The sequence below is a fragment of the Pteronotus mesoamericanus genome, unplaced genomic scaffold (genome assembly GCF_021234165.1).
Source record: "Pteronotus mesoamericanus isolate MK-2021 breed Mesoamerican mustached bat unplaced genomic scaffold, CSHL_Meso_final scaffold_31, whole genome shotgun sequence".
Taxonomy (NCBI): Eukaryota; Metazoa; Chordata; class Mammalia; order Chiroptera; family Mormoopidae; genus Pteronotus; species Pteronotus mesoamericanus.
The window spans coordinates 34,905,780-34,920,415 of NW_026555312.1; the positions used below are offsets into that span (position 1 = coordinate 34,905,780).

General features: G+C 38.8%; 1 protein-coding gene across 1 annotated transcript in view; it reads left to right on the top strand.

Moving 5' to 3' along the window:
- The first annotated feature begins 6,572 nt into the window (after positions 1–6,572).
- GCC2 (GRIP and coiled-coil domain containing 2) overlaps positions 6,573–14,636 on the top strand; it is a 99,353-nt gene continuing 91,289 nt past the window's right edge. The window contains exons 1-4 of the mRNA XM_054592012.1: positions 6,573–6,716; positions 7,082–7,138; positions 8,131–8,215; positions 9,671–9,738. Of these exons, the coding sequence (XP_054447987.1) occupies positions 6,711–6,716; positions 7,082–7,138; positions 8,131–8,215; positions 9,671–9,738 (216 nt within the window). The 5' untranslated portion in view covers positions 6,573–6,710. The remainder of the gene's footprint in view (positions 6,717–7,081; positions 7,139–8,130; positions 8,216–9,670; positions 9,739–14,636) is intronic.

Here is a 14,636-nt window from a genome sequence, read left to right on the forward strand (position 1 = left end):
CCATGAATCTACAATTTTAGAATAAATAAATAAGGGAGAGATTTTTTTCTCACAGTAGAGTGACCAAAAAATGTAGGAAAAATAATGGAATTAGAAACCCCCATAGAAGTAATCAGTGTTTCAAGCAAGAATTGTCACTGGGTGGTAAAATTGGTGAGTGAAAATTTAATAAGATGCAGGTTATTTACATAGTTTCAAAGCATCTCCCGAAATATTTATCAATTACAAAGGGAAAAAATAGTAACTTTCCAAATGGTCAAAGTTAATGTCACTAGCAATGAGACATATCAACATCATATGACTCACAGTATGACACACATGGCTTTATTGATATTCCTTGCAAAACTGCACAACCTGCAAACCCAAATTCAGGGAGATCCTACAAAACTACTAACCTATAATCTTCAAAAATGTCAAGGTCATGAAAGACAAAAAGCGCCATCATCACTTCTGTTTCCTCCCGTTTCCTTAGAAACATAATTTTTCTGAATCTCGTAAGTTTGGAGTTTGGTATATGTGCCTTTTTAATTGTTAGAGGATGATTGTGCCCCCAACCCCAAATTCATATTAAAGTCCTACGCTCAGAACCTCAGAATGGGACCTTATTTGGAGAAAGGGTCTTTACAGAGGCAATCGACTTAAAATGAAGCTTCTTACGGTGGGCCCTGATACAGTATGACTGGTGTCCTCATAAACAAATGGAAATTTGGCCACTGAGACAGACATAGAGGGAACACATTGTGAAGAGACACAGGGAGAAGATGGCCATCTACAAGCCGAAGAAAGGGGCCTAAAACGCATCCTTTCCTCACTGCCCTCAGAAGGAACCAACACTGCTGACAGCTTCATTTTGGATTTCTAGCCTCCAGGACTGTGAGACAATAAGTTTCCCCTATTTAAGCCATCCTGGCTGTGGTACTTTGTTACAGAAGCCCTAGAAAAATCCATGAATTGTATAATCTGATACACTAAATGTATTGAAGCTCACCTTAACTTAAAGTACAATCAAGATTTACCAACAAGAATCACCCAAATATCATGATAAGTTGTTTTCAGAATTTTTATAAAAACTTAATAAATTAAAATGTAATGCTGGTTGGCTATAGTATATTCATGTGACTCTATAATGTAACAGCATGTAGGTAATATTTTTGTGTGATGGAGGAAACAGTATTGGACTAAAGGCCAGGAATCCTCAGTTCTGGTAGTTGCTCTGCCACTAACAACTTTAGGGCCTTTAACAAGTACCTTAAACTCTGGCCTAGATTCTCATCTGTATTATGAATAACATAATACAGCATGTATTATGAGGGGGCAAGATCCATACTTAAAGAGCTACACTTGAAGCTCTAAAGAGCCAATAATTGAGTTTCCTGAACAAACACTTGTAAATAAACTAACAAAAAATGTCAGGTGTCTCTCAGGACTCAAAGTAACAGATGCATTGTATGAGGCTTTTCTGGGGATAATGCCCCACCTTATTCACATAAGGAAGGAATGGTGGCACCATGCCAAGCTGGCAAAGATATTTTCACTTAGGCAGGGCTTTGTAACATCCTCAAACTATATTATGTGAGTCCTACTGGTTAACACAAAGCAGTCTCCATCTGGCACACAATGTATCCAGCAACATAGCACACTGACAAGTGTTCCTATTTTCTGTTTCTATAAGGTGTTCAAAGTTTTTTTTTAATTTTATTTTTGAGATCTCCCTCTATTTTCCAGATGTTCTACAATGAACCTGTGTTACTTCTACATTTGGGAAAAAACATATTCATTCAACTGGTCATAGCTCGGCTCATTACACTAATATAAATCTTAAAAACATGAACTAATGAATTAATCAGCAGTTCAAAGAATGTGAAATATAAAAAAGATAATCTTCCAAAATCTAAATAAAGGTATATTTGTAATGGGGCACAGCCAGGCCCCCCCGCCAAGGGTATTTGTAACAAGGTCCAGAGATTGGGGTGTCCAAGAAAAATATATTCTCCCCACCCCAGGGCGGGCCGCCATGGGGGATGGGAGCTTTGAGCAGGGCCACTGAGAGTCATTTTGCATGTCAATAACAGGATGGCATCATTCCTCATATGCAAAAATGGTTATTTTGCATATCACCAAAGCTAATCAGGAAGGTTTAAAAGACTCCACGAAGAAGGTAACTGGAGAGGAGGGAAGGAGGAGAGACTGGTGCCCACGGGAGAGATAGAGAGACACAGGGAGATCGCGGCAACGCAGAGGATGGTGCTGAGAACCGCGAGAGACCTACCCAGCCGAGTCCCGGACTTCTGTTCTTTTTTCTTTCTGAAGGACGGTAACCCTGACAGGCCTGACTGGCCTAACTGGGCAAAGCCGGGGAAGGCAGGACGGTGTGTGTGCTGGTGATTGTTATAAAGGGATTTTGAGGTTTAAGGGTGACATTTAGCCATTAATCAAACCTGTATAACTTTTGAATAAATAGTTCCTTTCCTTTTCACCAAACTCTGCCATTCAGAGCCATAATTCCAAGGGTGGCAGGCAAAGGACCTACAACAGAGGGACCCGGGGGAAGGGGGGTGTCGTTTCGGTAATAGCATCTGGGCACAATCCCCCCACCCCCTTGGGTCCGTTTGTTCGGTAACATTAGCTATAAGTTTAATAATATCAGGAGGCCGCACGGTCTCCTGATATTATTAAACTTATAGCTAATCAAGTCATATATATTCTTTAATTTACTTATGAAAAGAAGACAATAAATATGTTTAGGGGACTTCAACGCTCACTGTAATTAGTGACATAAGAAATAAAATAATTTTATTTTTTGATGAATGATTTTGTTGATGAGAGGCTCTAGGGAAGCGAAGCAGCCCTCACCTGGAAGGACCCCTGAGGGTTTGGACTCAGTGCATCCCTGGGATAGTTACCAGATATATCACTTTCGAAAAGCAGTGATCAGCTTGCTACAGAGCTCTTTTATAAAAATTGAGAGATAACTGATCTATGTAGGCCTTGTGAATCTCTGGCCTGATATTCCCATTTTTGGGTGGCTCAGCTCAGATTCTGTGACTGATATGTAAGGGCTCACAAAACCTTGCTTGTCGAATGAAAATAGGCATCTGGGCATTACATGAAAAAGAGGCAGCTATCTCTCTGGGGAAACTTTTGCCCCTCACTCAGCCATTTCAGGCATTTCATAGATTACCCTAAATCATGAACCTAGTTGGGCTAAGCTAAAACTTGGTTTCACTGGACTGCAGCAGTTGTTCAACGTCAGTGCCAGCTCTGCAACATTGAAAACAGACACAGCACCTCCACTCAGAGGAAAGAATTCAAGGCCCTTCTCAGAGATGTGGTTAATACCTGCCTTGATGAACCTTACTATGTGTTTACTGACTACTTGGGCTTTTCGCCAGTGACTTCACTATTTGATCTGCCACTTTCAAAATTACAGACTGGCTGACTAAAGACAATTGTCTCAGGGGCCGTAAAATGTGGAAACAAATTACAGCTGCTGACTAAACTTTCTGGGGCCTCATGTAGATGCCCACAAAAAAGACCCATTCTCTGATGAAACTGACTGGAATCAAACTATTCATTGAGGCTACATTGCCCTAGTTGCTAATAGCCTGTTGCCTGGATCTATCATCACATCCCACAGGACAATACTTCCACCATCACAGAAAAAAAACAAAGTGAAGGGCTCTGATACTGCAGAGGCTGCCATTGCATTGCAGACTTGTGACTCCTGCCCGAAGTCAGTCTGGTCTCTCCTGGCAGACTACTGACCACCTCCCCCAAAGCTATTTATTGTTGGTGCCTCATCACTTTTTCAGGTTACAGTGCTATTGTTTCAGTCCAATCAGCCAACTGTAGTTGCACTCTTGTGGGCCCTGAAACTAATGTGTCATGTGTTTGGTTTTCTGGAAAATTTGCAACCAAACCATAGTATACCTTTTATTAAAAAAGCTATTCAATAGTGGACTGATAAGGTATTCAATGGGATTTCTATACTCCCTGCCATCTGCATTTGGTTTTGTTAAGCACTGAAATAACCTCCATAAAGGTCAACGCAAAACTGTTTATGACTGCCTCCCTCATATCCTGTTCTGCATACCTTACTAAGGCAGTTGGTCACTAAATGTGACTGTCCCCAGAAAGAACACTTATATTCACCCAAAAACCTGTGCATCAATGTTTATAGTAGCTCTATGCATAATTACTCTAAACTGGACAGAAACCTAAATGTCTTGCAACTGGTAAATGAATAAACAAATGATGGTACAGTACATCTATATGAAGTATGGTACTTAGCAGTACAAAGGAACAAATTTTTTTTTATTGTTCAATTACAGTTGTCCAACATTTTTCCTCATTGCTCTCCCCTGCCCCCCACACCCCCACAACTTGGGTGAATCTGAAAGGCATTTTGCTGAGGAAAAGAAGTTAGTTTCAAAAGGCAACTATATGTTTCCATTTATATGAATTCATGAAAGGACAAAACTACTGTGACAAAGAACAGATAGCGGTTGCAGGTTACTAGGCATAGGACAAGTGTCTGGCTACAATGGAGCAGTATGGAGGAGTATTCAGGGGATAATAAAACTGTTCTAAAACCGGATTATGGCAGTGGCTACATGAATTTGCGTATGTATTAAAATTCAAAGATGTATGCCAAGTAAAAAGTCAATTTTACTGAATGTTAATTGAAAAAATAAAATATAAGGTAGGAAGGACTATGTAATTTTCAAAAATGTCCATTTTTTAGTTCTTTTTAAAAAATTGATATATAACTGACATATAACATTAGTTACAGCTGTAAAATATAATTATTCAATACTTGATATATTGAGAAATAATCACTGAAAGGACAAAGTCAGCCCCATTTGTTATTATGGCATCATTTGCCTAGCAGGCCCATGACTGTCATTTTACTCTTCTGAGCTTGTCCCCAGGACTGGAAATTACTGGCATCAAGTCCAGAACTAAGTACACCCTACAGCCACAGGCAGAATATAACACTGGAACAAACTGCAGACTTGTGTTACAACGCGTCAACAGCCCAGTGGACATACAAGTGTGACCACCCCCGCTCACCCTATTTTAACCCAATTATAATCCAATAAAAATTCAAAGCTCCCACCCCTCAAGGCTGGTGAATCTCTCTACACCACGCCCCTCTCCTTTCTTGGAGAGTGAATAAAAACTTTATTCTCTACACTTTATCTTCTTTGTGAATTCTTTCACAGGCTGTGTCACTGCCCACCTTAACAATCACCACAATAAGTCTAGTTGATATCCATTGCAACAGTTACAAAAAAATTATTTTCTTGTGATGAGAACTTTTAAAATCTACTCTTATTTTCAAATATTCAATTTTCAAATATTCAATACAACATTATTAACTATAGTCACCATGCTGTGTATTACATCCCTGTGACTCATTTATTTTATAACTGGAAGTTTGTATCTTTTTGACCCTTTCACCAATTTTGCCCCCTCCCCCAACTCTGCGCTTCTGGCAACCACCAATCTGCTGCTCTCTGTACCTATGAGCTCAATTGTTTGGTTTTGTTTGTTTGTTTGGACAAAGTATCAAAAATGTCAATTTTATAAAAGGCCAAGAAAGGCTCTGGAAATGTTCCAGATTGCACAAGCCTAGAGAGATAGGAAAATTAAATGTAATATCTGATTTCAGACTGGATCCCATACTGGAAAAAAATGCCATAAAGTCATTTATATTAATAGATAGAACCAAATATCCCTGTAGCTTCAGTTCTAAGCTAACTCCAAACCTCAAATAATTGACTAGCGATGTGTAATACTGATGGGGAACTCAAATGTTGGAAAAACCTTAGTTTCAGGTTAGCTAATAAGCTTAGTAATCAATGTATGTAAAAAGCTACTGTTTTAGGCACTGAGGGTATGACCCACCTTGACTCCAGGAGGCCATAAGCTGTTCCACCTTTGTGCCTCAGGAGAACTGCAAGCAACCAGGATGGTATCTGAGCCATTCATGGTACTCCAGGATCAGATGCCCACTGCCCAGGACACAGATGCAAGAATGCTGCAGCTTTTTCTCTGATTAACTTTTTCCCTGAATTCCAAATCCCTCACCTACACTTTCCTTCTCCTTATAAAAAAGGTCAGTTTAAAATGGAATTTAAGACGTTCAGTTGGGGTTCATAACCCGCCATCTTCTCAGATCTGGAGGGCCGTCTGAATGAATAAAGCGCCCATAGAGATGCAGTCTCTGTCACTGTTTATCGGGTCTGGTAGGTGACAGCACAAAAGTTGACTTTTCCGGTTTCAATACCATTACAAGCAACAGCACCCCCCTGTGCTAACTGGCTAACTTACCGAAGGGAAATTATTGACTCACTCGCCATGTTGAGCAGGCCCCCGGCTTCTTTCCTCCCTGACTGGGCTCTACAGCGCGCTCCTCCTTTGTCCTGCAGCAGGACCACGCACTGCTGCGGGAGGAGCCTGACCGACAAGGAACTGCCTACGGCTGCAGGAGCGGAAGCGGAAACGCTGGGCGGTAGCCATGGAGACGCGTGAGCTGGGGCCGCAGGAGAAGCGCCACCTTTGACCTGCAATTGGGGCCACGTCAGAAGCAGCCGCAGACGCAAGTTAGGAGGCGACATCCGAGCTGTGGGCCAGCGGGCTGTGTGGTTGTAGTGGCCTCCGGGCTGCCAGGCTGCGGACTACGGGGCTACAGTAGGCTAGCTGCCATGGAGGTAACGCGGCCGGCCGGAGCGGCGGTCTGGGGCTGAGGCCCCACCATCTTCCCCGCGAGTCTTCCAGCACCGGGGTTAGATGCGGATATAGGCCACATTGAGAGCTCAGCACCGTAGCCTCTCGCTGCCTCTCGCTGCCCCGTCTCTCCCACCTTCCCCAAATTCCGTCCCTCGCCAGTACCCGGCCCCTCAGAGCCACTTATATAAGCTTGGTCCCAGTGACAGACACCTCCTCCCCCAGGTCTCTTTGGCATGTTGAAGGTTTCCTGCACTTGACCGCAGGAAGAGTATTTACCTCTCAAGTTTCCGCGTTCTGCTCGGGGCTAGGAAAAGGGTTCTTCTGACATCCTGGGTTTGTTTTGCAGGATCCTGTTCAAGATGGGGTGGCTTCATCAGCAACCTCTGGAACCGGGAAATCTAAGGTGAAGCGAATACTTGACTAGCATGCTCCCTGAAGAGTGGAAGGGTGATGAATTGGAGAACTTCGGCATAGGGAAAGGGGTGACCTATTTTTTTTTTAAATAGCCTTTCTCCAAGGAATCTCACTTTTAATTTATACAGTGGCCCATTTATTTCCTTTTTAAGTTTCCTGGTATGAAAAAAAGATTGACTTTTTGTTTACCTTCTGCTGCTTGTTAGCACAGCTGATTCTGCAATTTTTCAGACATGAAACAAATCAGTCTTATTTATGAGGATTTATATAGTGTAGTGGAAAGAGCAAAGACATAAGTTGGTAGGAATTAAGAGACTCTATTCTGAGTGCTTCTCTTCTATACTGTGAGGATAGAATTGAATCAGGTAATTTTTATGACCCTGTATGGCAGTTTACAATTAAACAGTACTCAAAGATCGTGGTGTACTGCATGCATTTCAAGTTTCAGGCACTTTACTAAACACGCAGTTACTTCATTTCAGCTTCATGGTAACTATGAGATAACTACTATTGTTATCCCAATTTTATAGGGGAGAGCAGTAAGTTAAGTATTTTACCTGACTTTTTAGCTAAAGCCTAGATGCAACATGATTCATCTTACTGCTGTAAGAATTATGCTTACTTATTTGCATGTAGCCAAAGACTTGCCTTGGATAGAGTGAAATAATTTTAGAGCTCTAAAGAACTTGAAGTGAAAGTAGTCTCAGTTCCTTACTGTTTCAATTAATGAAATCAAAACCTAGAAAGTGTCAACAATATCTGACAACAATATCTGTAAGAGGATATGAGCTATTTTTACATTTCCTAGTAGTTGCTTAACTAATAATTGAAGTTGCATTTTCTATTTTCTAAAAATGTGGCGTTTGGTTGACATAAAGATTTATTCAATAGGATTTTTATATTTTGGCAGACGTGATGTTCATTTTTTGCAATATAGTAGAAATATGAGTTACAACAAATTGGTATCACTACATCTTTCAGCTGGAAACATTGCCCAAGGAAGAGCTTATCAAGTTTGCCAAGAAGCAGATGATGCTAATACAGAAAGCTAATTCAAGATGTACAGGTATTGGGTTGAAAATATTGATCTTGACCATAATATCATTTAAGCATGGTTAAAAATTAGTTTTTTAATAGTACATTGACTTATTTTGTTTACTGGTGAATCCACTATAATCTTAGTGTAGTGGAATCTATTATTATTTAGCATTCTAACCATTTGCCTCTGCATTATTAAAGTCAGGGAGGAGGATTTTTAAAAAACAATTTGTTAAAATTAAGCACATTTTTTAACTTCATTTAGATTGTATGTTCTTCTGAATCAAGCATTTTTTCTAGGCTAGTTAACTGAAATGTTAATAGTCATAAGGTTGTAAGCCAAAGAAGTAAAAGAGGTCTAAGTAATAAAAGATTTCCATTTCTAGGATTTTGAATTATATTTATTTGCTGAAGTTGACTGATTCCCTAGTTTCCCTTTCTTTATATTCCAAAAGGATGAAGATATTAGTATCCTATTTACTATGTGTGGGTTAGTGTTTGAATTTCCAATGACTTAACGAATGTTAACTGCCCATCCTAAAAGCCAAGACTGGCTTTTTACCTGAAAGGTCAAATTGTATTTTGGAAGGTTGGGTCAGTTTGTAATAGGTGTTCTAGGACCCAGACCTAGACAGGAGTTGATGAAATGAATGAGGTTAGCTGTTGCTCTAAGATTCTACAGTAAGAAGTTGTTTACAGCCCTGACTCTGTGGCTTAGTTGGTTGGAGTATCATCTTGTACTCTAAAAGTTTGTGGATTCGATCGCCATTTGGGGCACATACAGGAGGCAACCAATAGATGTTTCTCTTTCACATCAATGTTTCTCTCTTACACTCTCTCCCTTCCTCTTTCTCTAAAATTAATGAACATATCCTTAGGTGAGGATTAAATTTAAATGAAAAATGCCCCTGGCCAATGTGGCTTAATTGATTGGAGAGTAGTCCCATAAACCAAAAGGTCATGAGTTCAATTCCCAGTCAGGGTACATACCCAGAGTACAGGTTTGAGCTCCAGTCAGGGTACATACAAGAAGGCAACTAATTCATCATTTCTCTCACCCCAATTCCCTCTCTAAAAGCACTGGAAAAAAAAAGTGTCCGTGGATAAGGATAAAAATTTTTTTTTTTAAATGTTGCTTATAACTGAAATAACATAATTTCTGGTATTTGCTTCAAAATTTGAAAGAAAGGAGAAAGTGAGTACAGGTCAGGATGAAACAAGACTGGCCTTATAACAATTGTTAAATCAGGGTGATGTGTACATGCAAACTACTTATATTATCTTTTATTTGTTTGGAGTTTTTCATAATGAAAAGGAAAATAAAAGGTAATACTGGGTGAAGTTAATGCTTTCATAAAATATCGGCTGCTTCTTAAATGTATTCTAAGTTATAGTGGGGTTTTTTTAAAGAATGTACTTACAACTTTAGCCAGTTATTTTTCATTTCTCAAATGGAATCCTTTCTTTTTAAATAATTGTTTAGAATTAGAGAAAGAAATTGAAGAACTCAAATCAAAATCTGTTGCTGGAGGAACTGATGAAATTATTAAGGTAATGAAATAGTTGTGGATACTCCTTTAATTTTCATTTATTTACTTAGAGGGAACGTCTAATGGTAAATCAAATTTCCTTAAGGGCTGTCAGCCTCCTAGAGTGCTATCTCGCTTTTTGTCCCTGTTTTTTTTTTTTTTATTTTTCTTTGCCCTTAGATAAGTTTTCAGTCACTTTGGTTGACTGTAAAAAGAGAGGATTAAATGACTTCGAGGTCCCTTCAGTTCTGAAATGAGTATTGTTGTCTCTCCTTTTCATCCAGCACACTCTATAACTATGGTTATTGGCTCAATCTCAGCCCTGCTCTTCCCTCTTCTCCTCAGAAAACCCAGCTATGCTCAGGACTTTGATGATGATTTGGGGGCTGATCATTTATACATACATATAATCTACACATCAATATGTATTTCTGGACATGACTACCAACCCCGATCTCACAGTTGAATTTCTAGCTATTTGGGGGAAAAATCTTTACCCATTACTTTTGTCATCGCCTCAAAATGACCAAATCCTCTTCTCTGGACAACAAGAAGCAGCACTATTTTTCAGGCCTTTAACATGAGAGACTATTCACCTTTCCTGTGTCCTTTATCATCTGCGTGTGTCATTCAGTCACCAGAGACCTGTTGTTTTCTCAAGATAATGCTGCAGTTTATCCTCATCTCTATTTCATGGCTCTGTGAAATGCCGCACGTCATACATGACTTATCTTAATAATAAACCCCAGCTAGGCTTCCTTTCTCTTTTTACTCTTCAATCCAAATACCAGATCACAGAATATTATTTTTGTCTTGTTAATCTGTTGAAGATCCTGAGTTGCTTATTCTTACATGCCCTTAAATGCTAACTAAATGCTTTTTCCTTCTCCCACTTGACCTAACCTTATTGAAAATTTCTTTTGCTTCACAAAACTCTAAAATAATTTTTTTCTTGTTTTTTCATATTTATTATTTGAGTTTTGTGATCTGTTCTTTTACTATGTATTGTCTTACACTCTTATCAGTTGTCTCCAAACTTAGGAGCATTGGACAATTGAAGGACTCAGGAAGTTACTACGCGGCATCTCAAATCCCTGTGCAATATCATTTTGGTTTTTTTTTTTTTTTTAGCTAAAATAGTATATGAGGCATGAATGGCATGCACAAATACCATTAGGATTCATAATGAATTGATTTATTTAAGCATCACTGAATTTACAGTACTTTTCTTTGTTTATTGGGTCATTGTGTATTTTCTTGATGAGTTCTAGTCAGAGTACAACTACCTGATAACTAAATACTGACTCTGGGGCCAGATTTCCTGTTAGACCTTCAGATCTCTGCTCTGCCACTTACCAGCTAGCTATGTGACCATGGCTAAGTTTCTTCATTCTCCGTGACTCCTTTCCTTCATCTGTGTAGTAGAGATAATAATTCCTACTTTTGCCCTAGCTGATGTGGCTCTGTTGGTTGGAACGTTATCCTGTAGACTGAAAGGTCTTTGGTTTGATTTCTAGTCAGGGCCAATGTCTAGGTTGTGGGTTCAATCCCCAGTCAGGGCACATAGGAGGGGCAACCAATCAATGTTTCTCTCTGTCTCTAAAAGCAATCAAAAAATGTCCACAAGTGACGATAAAAAAATTAAATAAATAACAATAATTATAATTCCTACTTTTCATAGGGTTTTGAGTATTATGAGTAAATACGTGTACAGCATTTAGAACTGGGTCTGTCACATACATGCTCAATAATTGTTCATTATCACTGTTATTACCATAATTTGTGGGGATATTTTATACACATGCATATATACACATTCACGTGCAAGTGCACATGAACACATACACACCAGAAGGAAGCTTTTGTTTTTGAAAAGAAAACCACAAAGATTCTTTTCTAATTTGGTATCAATCCTTAGCCCTTAAAATGCTTTTCATACAAATCCATTTCAGAATATATAAATATCTGCCCTTTATTTCTTATCACCAATCAATGTATTCTCCCATTCTGTCAAATCTCCTAAGTATGAGATTAGAAAGTTTCCCTTAAGTTAGCCAACTTGACCTTTCAGGTTATTAGTTTAATATTAATGCCTGTTATCCTAACCACTCAAGTCTCAGAAACTAAAGGTTTGGTAAAATTAAGTGAGAATGATATCTTTGATTTCCAGTTCTGATGAGGAAATTACTCTGGGGAGTGACTGGGAAAGATGTGCATCAGTTATTCAACTGTTGTAAGTTAGTTTACTGTTATAGGAAAATCATGTACTATAATATAATAAGTCCTCTACACTGCTGGAAAACTGAAAAGACATTCTTGCTAAATTTTCTTTAATTGGAAAACTATACTGGGAAAAACATGGCTTTGAATATAAAGTTTTCTGTTCTTAATATAACATTAAAAATTGATGACTTTTTACAAGTGTTAATTACAATAAAAATTTCTGCTATTCATTTTCTAGTGCATTGAAATACATCTGAAGTTTTATTGCAAAACTTACATATTGACTATTTTTGTTTATATTTTTACACTTATTTATCTTATAGATTATGCTATTACAGTTTTCCCATTTTTTTCTCCCCTTTATTCCTCTCTGCCCTGCACCCTCCCGCTCACCCACATCCCCTCTGACCCCACTTAATTCATGTCCATGGCTTGTTCATATAAGTCCTTTGGCTTATCCACTTCCTATACTATTCTTAACTTCCCCGTCTATTTTGTACCTCCTATTTATGTTTCTTATTCCCTGTACCTTTCCCCCCATTCTTACCCCCGCCCTTCCCCTCTGATCTCCATTTCTGTGATTCTGTTCCTGTTCTAGTTGTCTGCTTATTTTGTTTTTGTTTTTTTTAGGTTCAGTTGTGGATAGTTGTGAGATTGTTGTCATTTTACTGTTCATAGTTTTGATCTTCTTTTTCTTAGATAAATCCCTTTAACATTTCATGTAATAAGGGCTTGGTGATGATGAACTCCTTTAACTTCACCTTATGTGGCAAGCACTTTATCTGCCCTTCCATTCAAAATGATAGCTTTGCTGGATGCAGTAATCTTAGATGTAGGTCCTTGCCTTTCATGACTTTGAATACTTCTTGCCAGCCCATTCTTGCCTGCAAGGTTTCTTTTGAGAAATCAGCTGACAGTCTTATGGGAACTTCTTTGTAGGTAATGGTCTCCTTTTCTCTTGCTGCTCTTAAGATTCTCTCCTTATCTTTAATCTTGGGCAATTTAATTATGATGTGCCTTGGTGTGTACTTCCTTGGGTCCAACTTCTTTGGGACTCTCTGAGCTTCCTGGACTTCCTGGAAGACTATTTGTTCTCCAGGTTGGGGAAGTTCTCCTTCATTATTTTTTCTAATAAGTTTTCAATTTCTTGCTCTTCTTCTTCTTCTGGCACCCCTATGATGCAGATGTTGGAATGTTTAATGTTGTCCCAGAGGTTCCTAAGCCTCCTCATTTTTTTGAATTCGTGTTTTTTCATTCTATTTTGGTTGAATGTTGATCTCTTCCTTCTGCTCCAAATCGTTGATTTGAGTCCCAGTTTCCATCCCTTTGTGGTTGGTTCCCTGTATGTTTTTCTTTATTTCACTTTGCATAGCCTTCACTTTTTCCTCCATTTTGCAACCGTACTCAGTCATTTCTGTGAGCATCCTGATTACCAGTGTTTTGAACTGTGTATCTGATAGGTTGGCTATCTGTTCATTGCTTAGTTCTATTTTTGGTGCTTTGATCTGTTCTTTCATTTGAGCCATATATCTCAGCATTTCTGTTACGTTGGAAGGGACAGAGCCTTATGTATTCACCAGGGCGGGGCAACATAGGTTGCTGCGTTGTGACACTATATGTGGGGGAGGGGTCCACTTGCTTAGCTCTCACCAGCTTTTTGTCACTTCCCCTGCTACCCTCAAGCAAATTGGGCTGTTCTAGTGCTGAATCCCAGGTGAGTGGGTTTGTGTACATTCTAGAACCCTGTGGGTCTCTCCAACAGACTCTCATGTGAGACTGGGAGTTTCTCCCATTGCCACATTCCCCACAGATTTTTACAGCCAGATGTTTGGAGGCTTTCTTTTCCTGCACTGGAACCCTGGATTGCGCAGTTTGTCTCACTCCCCTGCTTTTCCTCCTGGCTTATCTGCACGCAAATGTGAGACCACCCAATCCACCAACTGCCACATTTCTGTAAGACCTTTCAGCCCAGCTGTCTGTCTCTACCCCTCCTTCCAATCTGGATGAATGTTTCTTCTTTAACTCCTTGGCTGTTGGTCTTCCTTAAAGTTCAGTTTTCTGGCAGTTCTGGTAATTTTTGTTTTTAAATTTGTTGTCCTTTTGTTGCTTGTGCGAGGAGGCAAAGTGTGTTTACCTAAGCCTCCATCTTGGCTGGAAGTCCCTGACTTTTGAAAAAAGAGTAATAAAAAGCCATATTTCCCATGTCAAAATTTGAGGTATGTGGTATTACAGTGAATTTATATCCTGCTTCCAAATGCAAGAGAAAGGTGAAAATTGTGTGTTAAGATGCTAGAATTTCTAATACATATCACTCTTGTCATTTTTACTTTGCTGGAATCAAATTTTTTTCCTAAGAAATAACTGTCCATTCTGTGCCTCTTATCTATGAGGTTTTTTTCAGTTAATGACCTCTATTATGGCTCCTAAAATTAATTAATGTTTTGAGTCTACCCCTGATATTTACCAATCAGAAGTTTATATTGTAGTAATGTGAAAAAAACTAATTTTAAAATTAAAATTGTTTAACCATTTGAAAAAATAAATAATTTTTTTTTAAAAAAACTAAAATTGTTTAACCAAAGCAGTATATGCCCATGATTTAGAAATAATACTAATGACTAAATAGCTTATTATTATGCTACATGACTTCTGGAAATTATCTCTGTATTTCTAAATAATATGTTTATCGTGGTATTT